At 47.7% G+C, this 20,277-nt stretch overlaps 1 protein-coding gene across 1 annotated transcript in view; it reads left to right on the top strand.

The window, feature by feature from the left end:
* The window catches only part of PPP1R16A (protein phosphatase 1 regulatory subunit 16A), a 467,867-nt gene that overhangs the window by 345,757 nt on the left and 101,833 nt on the right, over window positions 1-20,277 (top strand). Inside the window, exon 3 of the mRNA XM_069621786.1 lies at window positions 10,212-10,357. Coding sequence (XP_069477887.1) covers window positions 10,212-10,357 — 146 coding nt within the window. The remainder of the gene's footprint in view (window positions 1-10,211; window positions 10,358-20,277) is intronic.

The following is a 20,277-nucleotide window of genomic DNA, read 5'->3' as shown; positions in this document are numbered from 1 at the left end:
CAAAGAAAGCTATTAGTTGTCTAAGGGAGGAATTCTAGTGGGTGAATGGTAAGAGGCCAAGTACAGTGCTTGGGGACTCCGAGAGATGGAATTTGGGTCAAAGATCTCTCTGTTCCAAGCAGTAGCGAAGGAATGATCAGAAGACAGGAAACATTCGAATCAAGAGCCCTGTTCTTGGTAATGGGGAGGAAGGTGGGGGGAGCAAAGGGGCTAGGAAGAGAATTGGTGTTCAACTGTAGGGAAGGCAGCTGAGAAGTCAAGCAGAATTAGAATAGAGCAAAGTTTTCAATGGTGTGCCGAGGTCAGAAAATAAGAGAAGGATGAGGGCTGTTTCAGTAAAAGGATGGCTTCGAAATCCAGACTGACATGTGTCCCGTATGGTGGTGGTGTCAAGATAGGAGATCCTGTTGAAGAACAGATATGATATGATATGATAGTTTATTTATATAGCGCCTATACACAATGTGTTTCAAAGCGCTTCAAGGCAAGGGAGGGAACAAGGGAAAAAACAATGACATTCTTACAGGCTATGACATTTCAGATTAGGGAGTGAGGGGGGTAGCTACCTTGAAGCAGGCAATGTGTAAGATTCCAGAAGAGAGGAGGACAGGTTGGAGGAGGGGTGGAATCAGGTGAGAGGGGCAAGTTCTTTGACCATCTGAGGGACAAACTGGTGAACAGGGGCACTAAAGGGGTTGGCTGATCTCTAGATGGGAGCTCGCTCAATTTCAGAATTTGGTTGGAATAACCATAGGTGAGGAGAAGTAGAAATTGGCGTTGGACGGGAGAAAGAAGCCGGGGTAGTCCGCGAGAGGAATGTGGTGAGGGTGTCGTAGATGGTCATGATCTGAGATGATCGGAGATTGGATTCAGTGCCCAAAGTCCGTAGGAGATAGGGAGGAAGCTATGGCAAGAGCGTGTGGAGGGGCCAGCATGGCTTGTAGAGTGGGAAGTGATGTGATGCATAAAACTGGAGCATTTGACAGAGTCCGGCGTTGTGGTGGAGTTCAATCTGGCATCTCTATGGCTGAGGAGAAGCTGGGTATGGCCCATATGTCACCTTCTGTCTTGCAAATCTAGGGTGTGATCCAGTGTTCGAGGCGAGGAGTAGAGCGACTGAAGGTGCGAACAGGGTAGTTGTATTTGAATATGAAGTGCCATGTTAACTCCTCAGAATGCTTGTTCAATGGAGTTGGCGCAAGAAGGAGTACGACGGAGGTTAGAGGACCCTATGTCTGCTTCGTAAAGAGGAGACTGGTTTAAATTTCCATACAGGGATCAGGAAGATACTAGGGTGAGAGTGTGGGGGTAGGAAGCACAATCAGGAAAACTCAAAACATTGAGTAGCGGTGTCCATGCCACAGGGCAAGCAAGAGAAATGTCCACTCTGCTCAGTGGAACACAGAGATGGACAGTCGGGCCTGGGCAGAAAATAATTCATAATGGGGCAAGAGGAACACGGTGTGAGTAGGGACCGCCCATGTGCTGTTCCTTAATGCAAAGTAATGATGAAAAGAGGCTCATGTCAGGGTGGTCCTATGTGAGATCCTCCGGGCCAGGATGAAGGAGCCATGGAGGGGGGCCAGTAATGCTGCAGTGTGGAGCGCCAATATGCAGTTCAGTGAAAAATGCAACATAGCCTTATAGAGCAAGGGAGGGGGCTGTACGTTGGGAAAGGGTCATTATCCCATGATAATTGCACTTCTTGAGGTCTAGAAGGCTTACTAGCACATATTGGTAGTAGCACTAAGAGGGAGTCAAACATGCTAGTTTAATAATGAGTAAAATGCACAAAACATGTTAGTAAATTAAATGTGATTTCATTTCGTGATATTTAAATAACTAGGTTGTCTTTGTAACATAAGTATTTTAATTATAAACTTGGTGGAACTAGAATAGTTTTAACATGCGCCTGCTTTAGGTGCAATTTTAATGTGAAAAAGTGAAAGCATTGCTCCATATTGTACCTTTCATTGTGTTGACTTATAATATGTAGTGTCTTGTTCAAAGAAAATCTTGCAGGGAAGTGTCATTGCTATTTCTTGAAAGCAGAGAAATGCTGCTGTTTCCCTGGCTGCTTCTGAAGTCAGATTGTCCTGCATGTAGTCTGTAGCAATAGCCGAACAGTCTGATTGGCTGAGAAGAGGTCAATAATGACTTCCACGTGCACATTTTCTTTGTGTTAATTTGATCAAAAATGTGATCTTGCACACAAAATTTAAAACACAACACGAAAGATACAAACATAAGAAGGATAACATATATATATATATATATATATATATATATATATATATATATATATATATATATATATATATATATATATATATATATATATATATTTATCTCATAAATGAACTAACGTGCTGGCCTAAGGTCCCTGGTAGGAGTTATAGGCCCCAACGACAAAAGCCTGAGCGCAGCAAGGGCATTTAACATGGTTTATGGGCACATCATTCCAAATATGGCCCGAGGGTGTGGTCTATGAAGGTATTTTATAACCCGTGTATGGGGGGCGTGGTCTTAAACAGTAACAGGCAATCTGCGTGGGGTATTTGCTGGGAAATGGTTGGGTCCCAGCAAACAAAGTGAGTAGAAATGTGCTGCGGGAGGAGGCAGGAGAGTGAAGGGAGGAGCAGGGCTGCCTAAGCCCGGCCCGCAAAGATGGAGTGGTGGGAGTGGCGGCAGCGGAACCAAGGCCAGGCCACCTCTGCCGGGTATGGCCTAATATGATGGAGTGCGGCCTCTGGGGACGGGGACGTTTATCCAGGTCACTCCTGGCGTACACTGTCAGATAAAATGCAGAGGAGGGGATTCTCAGGGTCCCCGGGCTGAGTGTGTCAGGTGCGCCGCACTGAGAGCCCTGCCGGCGGCAGTGACGGGGGTAATCATTCCATGTATCCTCTCACAGGACAATTTCCGGTCCGTGTATTAGATTTTCGAGCCATACCGGAAATTGGCCTCTGGGGGAGTGGAACGTCCCTCCCCCGGTTTAGAATACGGGATGGCTAGTGTACAGAGGTTGACATGGCAAAGATATAAAGTAATATGGCGGTGCGGCATCAGAACCAAGGCCAAGCCCGGCTGCTGGGTACGGCCCGGTAAGATGAAATGTGACCTCTGGAGGCAGGGCCGTTTGCGCGGGTCACTCCTGGCTTACGCTGTCGGATAAGTGTGTGGGTAGGTTGATTCTCAGCAACCTCTGGGCCGTGTCTGTAAGGAAGGGCTGGTTGAGGAGGAAAGTGGTGCAGACAGCAGTGCTCTAAGCGGCGCTCCCGTGATGAGGAAGTGCTCACTGAGAGCCCTGCCTGCCGCTGTGACGGGGGGCATCGCGCAGTGCAACCTCTCATCGGCCAATTTCCGGGCTTATATGTTCTTGGAGAGATTCAGCCACGTGATCTACTAATCAGCTGAGTGTGTCCGGCATCAGAGACCCAAGAAGGAGAAAATGTAACTGGAGAGAAGGGAGCAGGAACTAGCGACAAAGTGGTTCAAGCAAGGCCTCGGAAGGACTTCCGGAACAAAGGGGAAATGGGTTTAAACAGACGAGTGCAAGACTTCATCTGGGGTGGACTGGGACCCAAATGTGGCCCTGGAAATGTTTTCCAATGTGGCCCCAGTGCACAGTGTGAACAATCCCAACTTCTGGAACTAAGGAAGGGTGGGGGCACCAGAGAATTTAGAATGGGGTGTGACGGAGAGGTGGCAGGAAGGGGCTGGGTGCCTGGGAAAGAGGTTAAGAGGAGCAGAAAACCAGGGTACCCACACCAGAGGACCACAGTAAGAGTTCCCGCTAGGCCAGGCTACCAGTGGACCGACCTCCTTGAGCTGATGGACCAATCAACAGACCAAGACGGTACGCCTGGAGACCAATCAACAAACGGGCACGCCTGGAGACCAGTCAACAGAAGAAGATGGCATGCCTGGAGACCAGTCAACAGACGAAGATGGCACGCCTGGAGACCAATCAACAGACGAAGATGGCATGCCGGGAGACCAATCAACAGACAAAGATGGCACGCCTGGAGACCAATCAACCGACCAAGACGCAGACTCCATGGTGGCGCCTGGCAAGGTTTGCCTTTAACATGTGGAAACACGGGGGGGGGGGCAGAGGCATTCCCAAGTGAAGGAAATGGAGGAAGGCGGGCAAATGTCAGATTATTCAAAAATATATATTCACATAGCCCAGGGCAGAGACGCTGCGACACGTATGGCTAGCGTGGGGGCGTGTCTGCAGAACGCACAGTGTCGCCAGGGTCGGACTGGGGCAGAAAATTGTCTCGAACACCAATGAAAAAGTGGCCCCCATTTGCAAATGGCAATGCATACCTTTAGTAGCATACTGTTTAAGTAGTACCCAAGGGGGTGTTTATTTTATATAATGTGATGCATGTTGTTCATTTTAATGAATATTTATCCAGTGACACTGGGCAACATTACTAGCCGCATGGCGAAGTAACTTATCCAACTGCCCCAAACAAGTGGCCCTCTTTGACCCAAAAAACTGGCCCAAACTAGCATGTTTGGTTCAGCATTGCCCTATAGGCCAGTCTAAGCCTGAGTGTCGCCCCTTCAGCCCCTTCCCTTAGTGTATTTCGTTAATGTAATCACGCATGCGATACAGTCCAATGTTTGGAGGGCTCTACTCCAGTCCTTAGTGGAGGGGAAAGGGGTGTGGCCTTTTAGATGAAGCTACATCGGAAAAATAAAATCCGGTCCTGTTTTCAGATTGTCCAAACTAGATGGGAGTCCCCACTGAAACACATTATAGTTAATTTCCCCCATACGTATTCATTCAGGCTGCCCCGAAACTCCTATTGTAGCGGTTCTCTTTTTTTTGGGGTGGTCCAGATGGCAAAACGCCCAGGTCTGGAAACACTATCTTTTGAAGTATTGTTTGAAGGGGGAAAAAAATCTGTATCTTCTGCAGCTTTTAGAAGATGATCCACACGAAATGATTTAGGAGTACCGCCTACGCAGCTGCGGTGTGCTTTTTCATTACGGCCTTACACTGTACGGTAAGGTCCTGAGCAGTCGTGCAAGTGACCTTGGCAAAACCCACCGGGTGTGAACACGATGGCTGTTGCAGGGATTCATACTAGATTTGCTCAACCAAGCGACCAGGTCAGCTAGTAAGTACCTTGAACAAGGCGAAACATAGTACATAAATGTATGCTGTTTTCCTAGGTCCTTGCAAGTGGAGGCCCATTGGTCAAAGAAGCGGTACCCTTGGAGTGCTGTCCGCAACCGCCATTTGCGTGAAAGGGACAAGGGTCTCGCAAGCGTGCACATCAAGGTGAAAGCGATCCAAGCTTGGTCTGAAGAGGTCTCTTGGTTGATGTTCTGCTGCGGACATGGATCTGGTAAACAGCCATTGGGACGGGTCTCTCAGCGCAGTTCCTAATTATGGAGGAGCCAATCCTTATTCTGGAGGCAAGATAATGACCAGTGCCACACAGGAGAGAAGAGGTTTACAACTTAGCGGAAATTACAGGAAACGATTGGTCCCCGTCCTGACGTTCCATGGTGGTCACCAGCCTATTCTCTGAGGGACCGAGCAGTGATGTCCTGTCGCAGGACTAAGGGACGGGGTAGGAATTAAATCCTTCGTAGATTATGGATGATGCTTTCAATGTATTGTGTCCATAAATGAAGCCAAGGCAGAAGAGGGGGTGCCCCGTGTACATTTAGTAAGGAGGCGAGCAGACATTTTCAAAGCTTACGGGTAACTAGCGGAATGGCAAGGCAGAGCCATTTGCTATCCTCCTCCCTCGAAGACGCAAGCACAGTTCCAGCAGATGTAAGGATGCAGGGGACAGTAAACACACTACGCTTTCATCCGTGTTTTTGGAAGAAACCTACATCTGATGAGCTTCAGGACTTGAGGAGCAAAGAAGAGCAGGCTCCATTAACACAAGGGTGGGGGTGGGACCAGTGCCAATGGATCCTGGCCAGCATCGGTCTGTCCAGCAATCAATCTTGTCACCAAATAGTATTGCCAACTTTTTATATTGTTTTTTTTTATTATTTATTATTAAATGTATTGAAACTTTCAAATAGCCAATGCTTACATCAAATTACCATGAAAACTATAGAATTCATCACATCCAATCTCAAGCACCACCACCCCATATCTCAACATACAGCAATAGAAATGAATTCATAAACAGTACTATTACTCATCCAAAAATCTACCCCACATGTATCGAACAAATTCATTCTTTTGTTCCTGCGAAGAATTATCTTCTCAATTTTGGAAACCTGTCTTAAGTCCTCCACCCACTCTGAAAAGGATGGTCTCTCGTCACATTTCCATTTCCTCAAAATGATTTTCTTTGCTGAGCTTGCAGCCCTGAAAAACCTACATCTCTGTGGAAAAGTGAGTTCTTCCACCATATCATCCTCACCCAAGATGACAGTATTAGAATCAAAATCTTCCTGCAACAATAGGACCTCATTCATCCTCTCCGTGATTTTCCTCCAAAATGACCTCAGTTCATAACAATCCCAGATCAGGTGTTCAAAAGAACCAACTGCATGTTTACTTTTTATATTGGTGTGAGGTCTTAGCCATTTCTTTTTAATTAATTTCTTTTTTATTTGTATTTGTGTTCTAGTCTACACAGAAACCTTACACATAAAAACATTTAAAGGTGGAGTGTACCATTATTATCAAAGGAATATAAAATATTCAGTTAATTTCCGCTACAATCCATTGCAATGGAACATAATAGAAAATTACGTAACAAAACAAGACAAAATAGACGAAAAAGGGGGAAAAAAAAGAAAACGAAATAAAGCAAAACTCCAAAGACTCTTTTATAGTATGAAAGGGCCTCCTTAACCCATTATTTGGGAATAAAAAAACATTGCTAAGCGAATTGTGGCCAATATCCGAGACATTTGGGAGCTTGTTAAAATACGGTTCATGAAATTAATATCTTAAATACTTTCAATAATTATAAACAATGGAGCCACAATATTTTTCTCTTTCGGCTATCCACACGGGGCAATGAAGGAGGAGATGCCATAATCCTCCTTCATTGCAGATGATACTCGGATCCTCCTCCCACATTCAGGGGATTATGACAAGGATTTTGCCTTGGTGAATAGCGTGTACATCATCATCCAGACATGGATGGCAACCCATGGTCTATGCCTCAATGATGATAAAACAGAACTCATCCCTACTAACCTAAAAAAAAAATAGGACACGAATATTCCTCCTTTATAATTGACGGCAACCTCATTAAGATAGCTCAGGAGGTAAAAACATTAGGCTTTTACCTCAACTCCACCGTGTCCTTTTCTAAACAGGCCAACACGCTAGCATCCTCTGCGGCCTACACGTGTAAACTCATTAGAACCGGTAAGCCATTTCTCTCTAACAGCTGTACTATCCTGACCAGAGCCCTCATTCTGTCCCGTTTAGATTAGATTATTGTAATGCCCTATACATAGGCTCAAACAAGTCCATCATTGGAAGAATCCAAACCCTACAAAACAATGCCCTTAGAGCGGCCTTGGGCATTTCCAGAAGAGAGCACATCTCTGAGAGTAGGCGACAGAACAACTGGCTCCGGGCCAATGACGAAATCCTACTAAAAACGGTGCCGCTCACCCATAAATCTCTTAACAACGCAGCTCCTGTTTACCTCTCAGAGAGATTCCACAAACAGACATCGCTAAAACCAACCAGATGAGCAAACTGGGATCGCTTGTCCATCCCCAGATTCAAACTATCCACGATTGGAGGTAATAGCTTCCCCGTTAAAGCGGCCAAACTCTGGAATTCCCTGCCTCCTGCACTTAGAGAAGACCAGCCCTACCAGAATTTCAGGTCAAATACTATCATGTGGATAAAATCTACTGACCATTAACGCGGGCGATGTATCCTCCACCCTGTGACGATCTATGCCTGTGTAACTGAAATGCAACTAGTAATGCCTACCTGCTATCCCGATGGCGGTAACCAGAATCTGTGTATAATGCCTTGTGATATCTGTAATATCTGTATATCCTGCCTTTGTAAGTAATGTATTTCACATTATGACTCACTTTAACCAAGCTTTGCATATTCTTGTAACGGTTGCGCCCTGATACCCTTGGGTCTGGTGCGCATTACAAATAATAAAACAAACAAACATAATGTTTCAATTTGAGGCGTCTGACAAAGCCTACATCTTTTTCAGATTTGGGCAATTTTAGGCACGACCCGCATTAAAAAAAACTTTTCCTTACAGGATTACGGAAATGTTATCAGATGAGGGGAAATCTTGCCTGTATTTTATGCTCCTCGTGGATGTAACGAGAGTTCAATGAATACGTTGAAATGGTCGCTTGCGTTATAATCCAATCTGCTCTCAGCATTTCTTGTTTAGCAGCCTCAGGGTTGTTCAAAAGGAACACAATGGAAACCTCTGCAGCCTCTGGAAATGTCACACATTTGGCAAGCCAATGGGTCATCTGTCCACAGCCAGCTTCCTCAACAGTCCTGTTCAAATCTAGACACAGTGTGTTAGCTGCAGGATTTAGAATATTGCTATGTAGGGACAACAATTTCCACTTGATGAGAGCTTGCAAAGAAGTGAGCCCAGGCGCCCACCATAAGATTGCCATGGCAACACAGTTGGGTATATTCGGGACGTTCTTCCAAATCGTAGCTTCTGCACTATCCCACAAAGATAGATCATCCAGATAGAAGATTTCTGCCCCGTAGGTCAGTGCCGGCATGACCTTAGAATTTTAATATTTTAGAGTTGGGCATAGTGAGACTTAACTGAGATTGAGTCTGGCCATCTGTGCGGAGAATGCTTTCGCTTTTTCCTTTAATAACGGAAACCATGTTGCGTTAGAGGATCGACTCAACATTTGGAAGCCTAAATATTTAGTAATTTTAAGTACAATTAAAGGAATACCATTAAGTTTCCATCTAAATGGGAGTGCGCTTGGTGGCCTTTCTGAAGCTCGTAATGCTAGATTTATTTTCATTGCTTTTCTTCCATAGAGGCGTTCAAGGATGTTGTTGTTCATTGCAAGCCGAGCAGAGTATAGTCGAGCACTGCCAGGTCATCTGCATGAAGAAACTATTGAATGTTAGTAGGACCTAGTGTAGGAGATGACCGAGTTGCTCGAAATGCTTCGGATAGATCGTTGGACGGTAAACCTCAGTGGTAAACTTTCCATCACAATCTTGCTAAATGTACTCGATCAAAAGCAGATGTGAGGTTAACAAAAGCAAAAAACGGAGAACGACCCTTGGACCAAACCTCTCCCTGAAGTACTCAACGAATTAGACGATCAAGGCTTGTGCCCACTCTTTTCCTACAACCTGACTCATTTACCAATCCTCTCAAACTTTGATGCCCAGGAGGCCGGACGAGCCAGAAGAATGGAGGAGAACCATTTTCTGACAATGTACAACATGGCAACCGGTCTATAGTTCACCAGTTCTAAAAGATGGGAACGATAATGACTTTTTCCATGGTGACTGAATTACTTTCTGGTCTAAAACCTGATTGAACAAAGTTAAAAGAATATTAGCCCAAAAGGAAGGGGCACCGTTAGGGTTACGTTAGCAAGACCATCGGGACCTGCGACTAAAACCCATTTATTCTCTACCAGTGGACCTGCTCTGAAGCCCTGTAAAGACAATCAGAGTTCCCATAAAAAAGTGCAAGATATGGTTGGGTCCATCGGCTAGAGATGGTCGGTCAAAGGTTGATCTGATAGTCTTGCTGTGGCGGAAAGGGCTTCACGGTTCGGAAAAGTATAGGAGATACCCGATGGGAAGGTGGGATTAATTTGGCAATTGCCAAACAATATAGCTAAGAAGCGCATGGAGACCTAGGCCCAGAGACCTCATGGATGAGCGTATGTGTGGTTACCTTGCTCTCCTGTGTTTCTAAGTACTTCCTGGTGGAAGACCTGTGATGCAAGGGGCACAGTCTGCCGCCACCAAAAGGGCAAGTCAGAATGGGGGAAGGGCCCAGATCCCCCTAGAGCAGTTCTAGCCCAACAGTCAGTTGAGCAGCCCAGGGCCCCTGCTAATGTGGCCTCACCAGTAAACGTGGAATAAGTAGGTCTCCTGGTCCCTCACTCTTCTCCGGCTCTGATATAAGATACCTGTCTCGTTTTCATGCACTAGCGTAATAGCCATACTTTTTATGGCTCATTTACATTATCAAACCTTTCATTTCTTTCAGTGTTGTATTGATGATTTCGAGGACATTGTGAAGCTACTGCTGGAGGCGGGCGCGAATGTCAACGCGTGCGACAGCGAACTCTGGACGCCACTCCATGCCGCTGCCACGTGTGGCCACCTGCACCTTGTGGAACTCCTGATCAAACAGTAAGACATACACCTTGACCCTGTCTCAGTGTGTAATGGGCGCTGTGCACCATCCTTAGAGCTGTCATCCTATGAAGGGGTACTCTGCCATTACAGACCCACCTCACTTAACCGCCTTATGAATTGTTGTGTTCATGCAAACTTCTGAAAGTTATTCTTTTAAGAATGTGTTTTGGTGTTTTTTTGTATTGGAGTTAATTTTGTCTGCTGGTAAAAGTTACATTGTGTTAAAATTGGTATCTGAGGCCTATACAACCAAGTATTGGCAAAGCCAAAAGTTTTGGCTTTGCTGAAGGCAACTCCTTGAGACGTGCAACCCACCTTATAGGTCCAAGCCATGGAGACCAGGGAGATGGGATGGCCTAATCCCACTGCAATGGGAGAGGGGTGCAGCTATCCTCCAGGCCCCTGTACCTTTCTTTGTACACTGTTGCAAGCCATGTTCCATCTTTCTAAAACAATGTCCTCCTCTGCACAGTCTGACTGGCGCGAAAGAGTCGCCTGCGCGCCAACCCTACATATGTTTAAAGCCATGTAGTTTCATTTTTTTTTTTTAAATGTTTGAACTAAAGTACCCCTCTGTGAGCCAAAAGGAATGATGGCATTAAAGCGCCATCAATGAGCTGAATGTATGAACTTGGTGGCTCTAGAGGTCCACATAATAGTCCAAACTGAAGATGCGCCGAAGAGTCTAAGGTAATCCAAAACGTTGTATCCTCACTGTAGTTTTAAAGCAGTGCATCTGAGCCCAACATAATCAAAAGCAGTTCCCTGCCTGCTGTAGGAGTTTGCAACCTATGCCTGTCCAGATGTGTTGGACTCAGACTCCCATGATACCTCACCATTGACTATGCTGGCTAGGGCTGATGGTAGTTGTAGTCCAAAACATCTGGAGAGCCAAAAGTTCCAGGCGCCTATGCCATTGGCTGAACGATCATTTCTTCATACAGGCACAGAGAGTGTTTGTTGCTTGCTCTGCGCTTTGACACTGCAGCGAAGCAGGTTTGAGAGCAGGCTTTGCAGGCAGATGACGGACCACTGCTTCAGCGGCAGAAAAGCAATTAAATGCAGTTCCACGATTGTGGGCCGCCCAGGGTCCCACAGATGTCTCTTCCACAAGCCTTCTATTCCCGAGGTGCTCACAAGTGCAATCAAAGGCTTGCGTTGGATCACAAAGACGTGAAGTGCTAAATCCACTTCTGCCTGACCTCAAAATGGTAGGTCCAGGAAGTAAATCAGCTGTCCAATTGGAGCAAGGGGGCCGAGAGTGGATATCAAACGGGTTCCTAAAGAGGGGAATCAAAACACCTGAGAGGGAGGAGGGGAAACGGGGGCAGTACCAATACCACAGACTTTGGGTAAAAAGTGGTCAACCAATTCCAAGGGTGATTGGATCATTAGAATATTGCATAGAGTTTTAATGAGAGCAGGGATAGCCATAGCCAGGAGAGCAGTCCTGAGAGGAAAATGCGCTCATGGATAACCAGAGGAGAAAGCTGTACCTGTGGAGGTGGGCCAACACCCAAAGAAGGACATAGAAGCATCCGGCTCCTGAGGGCTGCAGTCCCAGGCCTGAGAAAGGGCAGAAAGGGCACGTAGCTACCTGTCTTTTATGGGGCTATTTCTCAGACTTTGAGGCGAGACAGAGAAACCCTGAATTAAGAACTCCAGCCCAGGAGGCTTACCGATAATATCTTCAGCAAGAACCCTAGAAAGGGGCAAGCCATGCTCTACCAAGCTAACAGTAATAACCTGTCGAGGGGGGGGGTCACATTCTTGCTCATAAGGTTATCCCCTCAAGCTAAGGGGTAGGAAGTACATGCCGTTGGGCCAATGCTACACAAAGGAGTCTAGGCAAGTAACCAATTGTCAGGGCGTGAAAATATCTGGACCAAGAAGATCCCAGGAAGTGAGGTCTGCGTTATATCCACGAGACTGTGAGTGAACCAGGAAATGAGCTGCTGTGGCCCATGTCACCGAGACTGTGACGAGGAAGTGAGCTGGGCCTTATATCCCTGAGACTGTGAGTGAAACAGGAAGTGCTCCGAATGTTCCATCCTTGAGGCTGTGAGTGAACTAGGAAGGGATCTGTGCGTTATAGGCCTGAGACTGTGAGTGGACCCGGTAGTGAGCTTGGAGCCCCAGCGACTGCAAGTGGATCAGGAAGTGAGCTGGGCACTAGGTCCCTGAGGCACCCCCCAAACCCTCCCCATTCCCTCGCTTCGCTTGGTCCACCCACTTCCCCCATATACTCTCCTCTTTCTCTCCCATTGCACCTGATGAGATCTCTAGAGTTGTCCACTCTCCGGAACCATCAAGGACAACATCACCTCTCTCGTCCCAGCCTTGGCAGACCTCTGCAAACACTCATTTGCTGCTGGCTCCTTCCCTCAACCCCGTCGGCACTCTCTTGTGCACCCTCTCCTAAAGAAGCCATCTGCTGACCCTTCCTGCCCGGCTAACTATCACCCTATCTCTATCACCTCTTTTGTGGGCAAACTCATGGAGAAGCTGGTCCTCCCCCATCTGCCCCTCCACACTGAAATGACTGGTTGCCTCCATGACCACCAGTCCAGTTTCAGGGCAGCCAGAGGCACGGCTGTTGCTCTCCTGAACACCCGTGAAGACCTACTCTTTTGGACTCTAATACTCTGTCTGTCCTAATCCTCCTTGATCTTTCTTCTGCTTTTGACAGAGTCAACCACTCCATCGTCATAAACCATCTCCATGATACCCTTGGCATCACGGACAGTGCACTGGCGTGGTGGACCTCCTTCCTCTCAAACAGACCTTCCCAAGTGCAAATGGTTCCCATTTCCTCCTCCACCTCACTCTCTACCTGTGGATCCCACAGTACTCTATCCTATCGCCATGGCTCTTCAACATCTACCCAGCTCCTCTGGCCCACCTGATCGCCACTTTCTCCCCTCATTTCTAGTGTTACGCAGACAACACACCGTTCTTTCAGGCTGCCATTTTAACTCAACTTGATCGCAAAGATGGTCAGGAGCAAGCGTACTCACAAGCTGAAAAAGAAGGATTGGCCGTGGTTTGGGCATGTGAGCACTTCCATCTGTTTCTCTATGGGGAAACCTTTCACAATAGTCACAGACCACCAGGCGCTACTGTTCATTTACGGCAACGCTCAGGCCAAAATGCCCCCTAGGATTGCTCGTTGGGCCCTAAGACTGCAGGACTACCACTTTGACATCATTCATCGGCCAGGAAAAGAACAAAATCCAGCGGACTTCCTTTCGCGTCACCCCACTCAAGATTGCAGCCCCGACCCATCCATAGCAGACCAATACATAATGTATGTGGTCCAAGAAAATGCCCCGCAGGGTTTGGACATGGAACAAATCACCAGAGAATCCAACACGGACCAAGCCATACAGATCATCATGAGATGCCTTGAGACGGGTCGATGGAAACATGCAAAACAACTCAAGGAGAATGTTGGAATTGAAACCAAACAAGACATTACATGTCTACTGGCTGTAAAAGAGGAACTTGCCAGAACAGAGGAAGGATTGTTACTCAAGGGAACCAAATTAGTAATTCCCCAGACCCTGAGAAAAAAAGTCCTTGAGCTTGCACACGAAGGACACCGAGGGATAGTGTCTACAAAAAAGGATGTTGCGGCAAAGAGTGTGGTTCCCTCAATTGGACAACAAGGTGGAAGAACTACTGAAGAACTGCCCCACGTGTGCGATCATTAACCCTCAGACTAGACCAGAACCACTAAGAATGACTGAGTTACCTGGAGGGACCTGGGAAGAAATAGCAGTAGATCACTATGGCCCTCTGGAGGGAGGCGACTACATCCTTGTAGCCATCGATGAATATTCATGATTCCCTGATGTGCAAATTGTACCATCCATGGCGGCGCATCACACCATCCCTGCACTGGATCGGATGTTTGCCACATATGGCATTCCAAAAATACTAAAATCAGACAATGGGCCACCATTTACAGGACAAGACTTCAGGAACTTCGCAGAATATATGGGTTTCCATCACCGTAAAATAACACTGTTCTGGCCTCAAGCAAATGGTATAGTCGAACGTTTCATAGGCAACATTAAGCGCGCCACCCAGGTAGTTCGCCTGACTGGAGAACCAGTGGAAAAACTACTGTGTCAATTGATGAGGGACTATCGCAACACACCACACAGTACCACAGGCAAATCGCCATCGGAAGTCATGTTCGGAAGAAATGTAAGAACCAGACTTCCTCACATAGGCCTGGAAGAGGAAAGATACAAAGGTGACGCCGAAATGAGACAGCAAGATGCGTCAAGGAAAATGGACATGAAAGAAACGGCCGACAAGAGAAGAAGGGCCGAAGAGAATGCTTTAGAACCAGGAGACATCGTCATCGCAAGACAGCCACAAAACCGTAAGAACATGGCGGCCTTCAACGAAGAACCCCTCACCATAACCCACAGAAAAGGGTCCCTCATCATGGCTGAAGGCAATACCCGCGTCATGACAAGAAACAGCTCTCACTTCAGAAGACTGCCAGGGATCATACCCCTAAGTGAGCCCTGCGAACCAAGAGATGCATGGGAAAGAGATGCACCTTACGAAGGAGACATGGAGGATTCTGGCACAGATGAGCCCCGTTGGCCGTCGCAGGAATCGAGTAACGGAAATGGTGGGAGACCTCAAAGGACTAAAAAAAAAAACACATCGTCTCATTGAGGAGATCACATGATCCCAAACTTTGTTTAGTATTGGGGGTGTGATGTCGTCACCAACTCCCGTGTCACGTGGAGAGGGACACGAGGCAACGGGAAGGGGAGGGGCGAGATGTGTGGAAGTTCAGGCAGTTCCTGAGAAGTGTTCTTTGAATAAAGGCGTGTTTGATCAAGCCTCCCTGCGTCCGTCCCTCATTTATGAGAGAGCACTTATGAGCGTGACGATTGCATGTTGTAGGCGCATCCACATCTTTACACAGCTGTCCCTCCTGAGCTGTGGTGACGACACAAAAGTGCTGTAGGCGGGTATCCAAAACCCGTAGCGTGACCAGACGTCCTGGTTTTCCCGAGACAGTCCGGGGAAATCACCCTTGGTCCCTGGGCCCCGGGAGTTTTTCATTTTAGAAACGTCCGGGGTTTGCATGGTTTGGTGGCTACGGTCCTGGTTTTTGCCGGGATCCGATTTCGAAATCGGGTCCCGGGCGCAACTCTTCCTGGGTGAAGGGCGTGAACATTTCCTCGCACTTCCCCTCCACGGCGCTCTCCTCCAATGAGAGAAGTGTGCCTGTGAGCACACCCCCTCACCGCCCCGCGCAACAGGCCAGCGACATGGAAGTAGGACTACCACTTTATTTGTATTTACTTTAGTCCTACTTCTATGTGTATGGCCTGTCCCGTTTAAAAAAAAAAACAAATCTGGTTACCCTACCATCCTTCCACTTTACTAATAAAGGCGTTGAACTCCATTGTGTCTTGAGTGTTCTGTTGGTGTCACTTCACCTCAGTGTGCTGATAATTTGCACAGGGATCAGGTAAACGCGTGCCTGGTTCAGTTTGTGCAAATGTTACAGGAGCAGTGGAAGGCCCAACTGTGCGGCCTCTGGTGATGAATGGTACGAAATCCCAATTCTCTCTACTGCACCCTCTGAGATAACTCGGGGGTGTGACTCAAGTGGAGCAGGGCCTCCACTGTGTGTCTGTGCCTCAATGGTTCTGGGTAGTTATTTATCTCCCGACTCCAGTCCTGGTCTTCGCCTTTAGTTTGGTCAATCTTGTTCAGTTGGCTTAACCAACACTACGACTCCCAGAATGCAACTAAGGAGAAATGAATGCTCTGCAGTAGAGGATGGCGTCACTGGTGACAGCGGGTAATCGGCACATTACAGCACGTGCTCTGGCGTCCAGGAGATGACCCTGGAGTGACTAGTCGTGCATGCAGGGGAGTTGCTAGGTCTGGAAAAGACCCGGGGCTAGGCTGATGTCGGAACTGTTGGGACTGGGGGCTAGCTAGTCTTTTGGCTGTAGCTCCTGAGATTCTATCCGGGGCTACAACCAAAAGATCAGGGGCTATAGCCCCCCCTAGCAACGCCCCTGCGTGCATGTCTTTCGCCATCCGTTGTCATGGCTAAATATTTACGGCCTTAAAAGAAAAGGGCCATTGACAGTACCGATGCATGCAATCCTCGAAGCGTGACGTTATTTTAGGCGATTTCTCAAATAAATCGTGATGGGATGAATGCAGAATAGGCTGCCCGTGACGTAGGTTCTTCTGGTAACAACGCTCGCTTTATGGCTATCCCAGACAGCATCTGTGGCACGACACCGCCACCTAGAGGTGGAAGATGTGCACTGGCTTAGTCAGTACGCTGCATTTCTTTTGAGGACACGCATATATCATCCCGCTTGATTTTGAACGCGAAGGGAACCTCTTGTTTGAGAGAGAGCTGTTGGGGTATATTTTGTTTGCAGGTATTTTCGTTTTTCCTCTACAGGGGCGGCTAGAAGACACAGACTCGAGTGCTGCGCCTAGTTCTTTAATGGCAGCCCATTAATACGCAGCACGGACAATAATTCACCAAAACGCCAGAGGTAGCGGACGTGACGTGACCTGCCCGATGAGATTACAGGAAGGGACATCACATGACCTTTAACCCTCAATGAGACCACCGGAGGTGATATCAAAAGGCATTTGGCTATGGTTTCTTGACTGGAGGAGACACCACAAAATTAAAATAATAAAATGACAGGTAGTAAGTACCGGAGTGGACAAAGGGGTATTTTATTCTTCAACCATATATTAAGTAGTGTGCTGCCTTGATGTGCAAGGGGTGCAGCCATGAAATGCCGGGGACACACCCAGCAAAACCATCAGGGACCAGGGGCCCTGCTTCCTTATGTGAGTGCAGCCTTTCTGCCTGTTACAGCCTCACATTTTAGCTATGCCTAGGATATTCCAAATGCTGCCTCACATGCCAGGCACTGTCATGCAATGCTGAGCACGGTCTCCTATAACCAAGTAATGCCACCCTATGCCCGTTTAAGCACCATGTAGACTCACCATGTGTACCTACAGTCTCACAAGCTTGTTGTGATCGCATCCTAAACCCACCTGAAAATATAAAAAAACATCTTTATTGAACCCCGTTGGGTAAAGCAAGTGTGATTTATTGTGATGGGATGTCGGATGACCATACTACTAGCCACACGTACTTACCTCACTGAGTTATTCTCCATTCCTGTCTGCATGCGTCAAAACACAGTTCATTTCCCTAGTGTTAAAAAGTACACATAGATGTGTTTGTCACAGTGTTAGTGATGTTAAATACATAGGACATGAAAAGTCACACTTCATCAAACTGCTAACATAGATGTATGCGTCTCGCTCGCTCTCTCTCTCTCTCGCTCTCTCTCTCTCTCTCTCTCTCTTTCTCGCACTCTCTCTCTTTCTCGCTCTCTCTCTGTTTCTCTTCCATGACAAGTATTTTTGTGGAAAATGTTTAGTTTCCTTATGGCAACGGGTAAATCGCACAGTCCTGCAGGCTCCCACCGTGCAGTCAGTCGTACCTTTGCATCGGTGAACGGCACTGCACACAGTTAGTTCCAAAATGAAAGGTGTTTATTTCAGGCAGTGTTTTTTCACTGAGCAACAACTCACTCTTTCACATCTAAATGTGAGGGCCAATCGGCCATAGGGTCACAGAATCAGAGCTGGGGGTACCAGGAGATTGCCAGCGGTGGTAGCAGCTGGAACCCCAGTTGCCCCCAATTGACATCCAGAATACCCAACAGCCCCCCTTCTTAGCCAACGAAACTCCACACTCAGCTATACTCATTGATAAAAAGTAATACAACAAAAACGCCCACCCCCTCCAGCTAACAACCTTCCGTTCATCCTTCGCAACACAACTGCAGTAGTGGAGGAGAAGGTGGATACACTGGCAGCATTGCCAGCTATGCCAGCCCCGCCTTGACATGGCAGCAGTCCGTCCCACACCCATACTTGCAGGATCCGGGCCAGAGAACTGCTTCATCCAGCTGAACACTGAAGGGCCACCTGGTTAGAGGCCTGCAAGTAACCTCAAAGAGGTGTATACTAACTCCAACTACACCCTCGCTTCCACCGTCCCAGGTCCTCGCCTCCTTCCCCCCACCCCCAGCAAGGGCAAAACTCTCCCGGCAGCCGCGTAGACCCCTGCATTGGCCAAATCACAGGCACCCCTCTTTTATACTTACTTCTACGAGCCCTGAATGAAAACCATTAGCCCCCTCCTCTGTGTACATTCATGTAACTGTCCTTAAGCAATCCTCCCGCGTGTTGTTGAACGATGGCGCTTAGATGCCTTGGCTGTAGAAGCTCTTCAAATACCAACACCCATAGCAACAGCAATTGGTGACTAACCAACAGTGAGCGAACACCCACCTGCTTCCTGGACCCTTCACCAAAGAGCTGCTCACCAGTCAAAAGGGTCATCTTAGTCACCACAGCAATGATCACCCCTTTCAACAATAAGGTGAAGTGCATTGGTTCCCCCACTTGCTCCTTTCATTCAAAAGAAGGGTGCCACTGAGCCGAGTCCTCCTGGATGAAGTCCTGCACCCCACCAAACATCAAGCACCACAGACCACTCCCCCCGCTACCCTCCTGAACGATCTTCACCCCAAGACTCCCTGAAGCGATGTGCTACTGTTCCAAACCTTTCAGCAAATGCTATTGACCCCAGCAGCCTCTCCCCCCACCAAAATGCTCTGCCACAAACCTCCCAACCTCTGCACCCATAACATCGCTGAATTTACAGAACCTCAATAGGCGCCCGTGTGCCACCTTGCCCGTTCAAGCAGACACAGTCCTGATTGACCAGCCACCAATGATTGTCTCGGGAGGATAGCTCAGGGGCAACGCGCTCGCCTTGGAAGCAAGACGACGCAGAGCAACACAGGTCCGATCCCTGGGTCCGCGCTTGGAAACCTCTGGGTATTAAGCGCCTTATAAATAACCAATTCTAATTACAATCCTGATGCTTTGCTTCGCATGCACCTGCCTCCATCTCCCCCACAAGTCCCGACGACTGAGACTCTCTCCTAAACACCACAGATCACACATTCAAAGTGCATGCCTACATCTTAACCTCACCACGTTCACACTGCATAGATGAGCAAATCCAAGGTGGAGTTGTCCAGGAGTGGTGCTGTCCCTGATGAAGAAACTCGCAGTCGCACCCTTCCTCAAGAGAAACTACGACGACACAAACCGTCAGAACCCACAGCCCTTTGGATGCTGCACACTTTCACAAGCTGCCTGAACCCCATCATACCAATCCTGACCAAAATGCCACCATTGCCTTCCCTTGGCATTAGCCTCACACAGCCTTCCACTGATGGCACCAGCGAAAGGCCAGCCTCCGATCCCCTCCTTAGCTCCGCATCACACGTGTTTCGAACTGTGAATGATTGGGGCCTTCCATGTGTGATGCTTGGAGAGACCATGGAATTCTGGGCACCCCATTGGGTGGAAGGTCCATTCATGAAATCCACAGACCATGCAGGTGCCATTTCATTGGAGGAATCCTCGGGCCACAGGAGAGAGGTCCCATTTCATTGGAGGAATCCTCGGGCCACAGGAACGCTCCCTTCTGCTGGCTGATGACCACTCCCAATGACCACAATTCCCCATTTGGAGATATCCTAGCCAGTACACAGCAAGTCCAAACCAATCCAAGGACAATAGTGGAGACAATCCATGAGATATCCTAGCCAGTACACAGCAAGTCCAAACCAATCAAAGTACAATAGCGGATACAATCGCTGAGATATCCTAGCCAGTACACAGCAAGTCCAAACCAATCCAAGGACAATAGCGTATACAATCGCTGAGATATCCTAGCCAGTAAACAGCAAGTCCAAACCAATCCAAGGGCAATAGCGGATACAATCGCTGAGATA

The sequence above is a fragment of the Ambystoma mexicanum genome, chromosome 5q (assembly GCF_040938575.1).
Source record: "Ambystoma mexicanum isolate Mex_15411 chromosome 5q, UKY_AmexF1_1, whole genome shotgun sequence".
NCBI classification, from domain to species: domain Eukaryota; kingdom Metazoa; phylum Chordata; class Amphibia; order Caudata; family Ambystomatidae; genus Ambystoma; species Ambystoma mexicanum.
The sequence above is the reverse complement of the archived record's forward strand: the minus strand, read 5'-3'. Positions and strand labels throughout refer to the sequence as shown.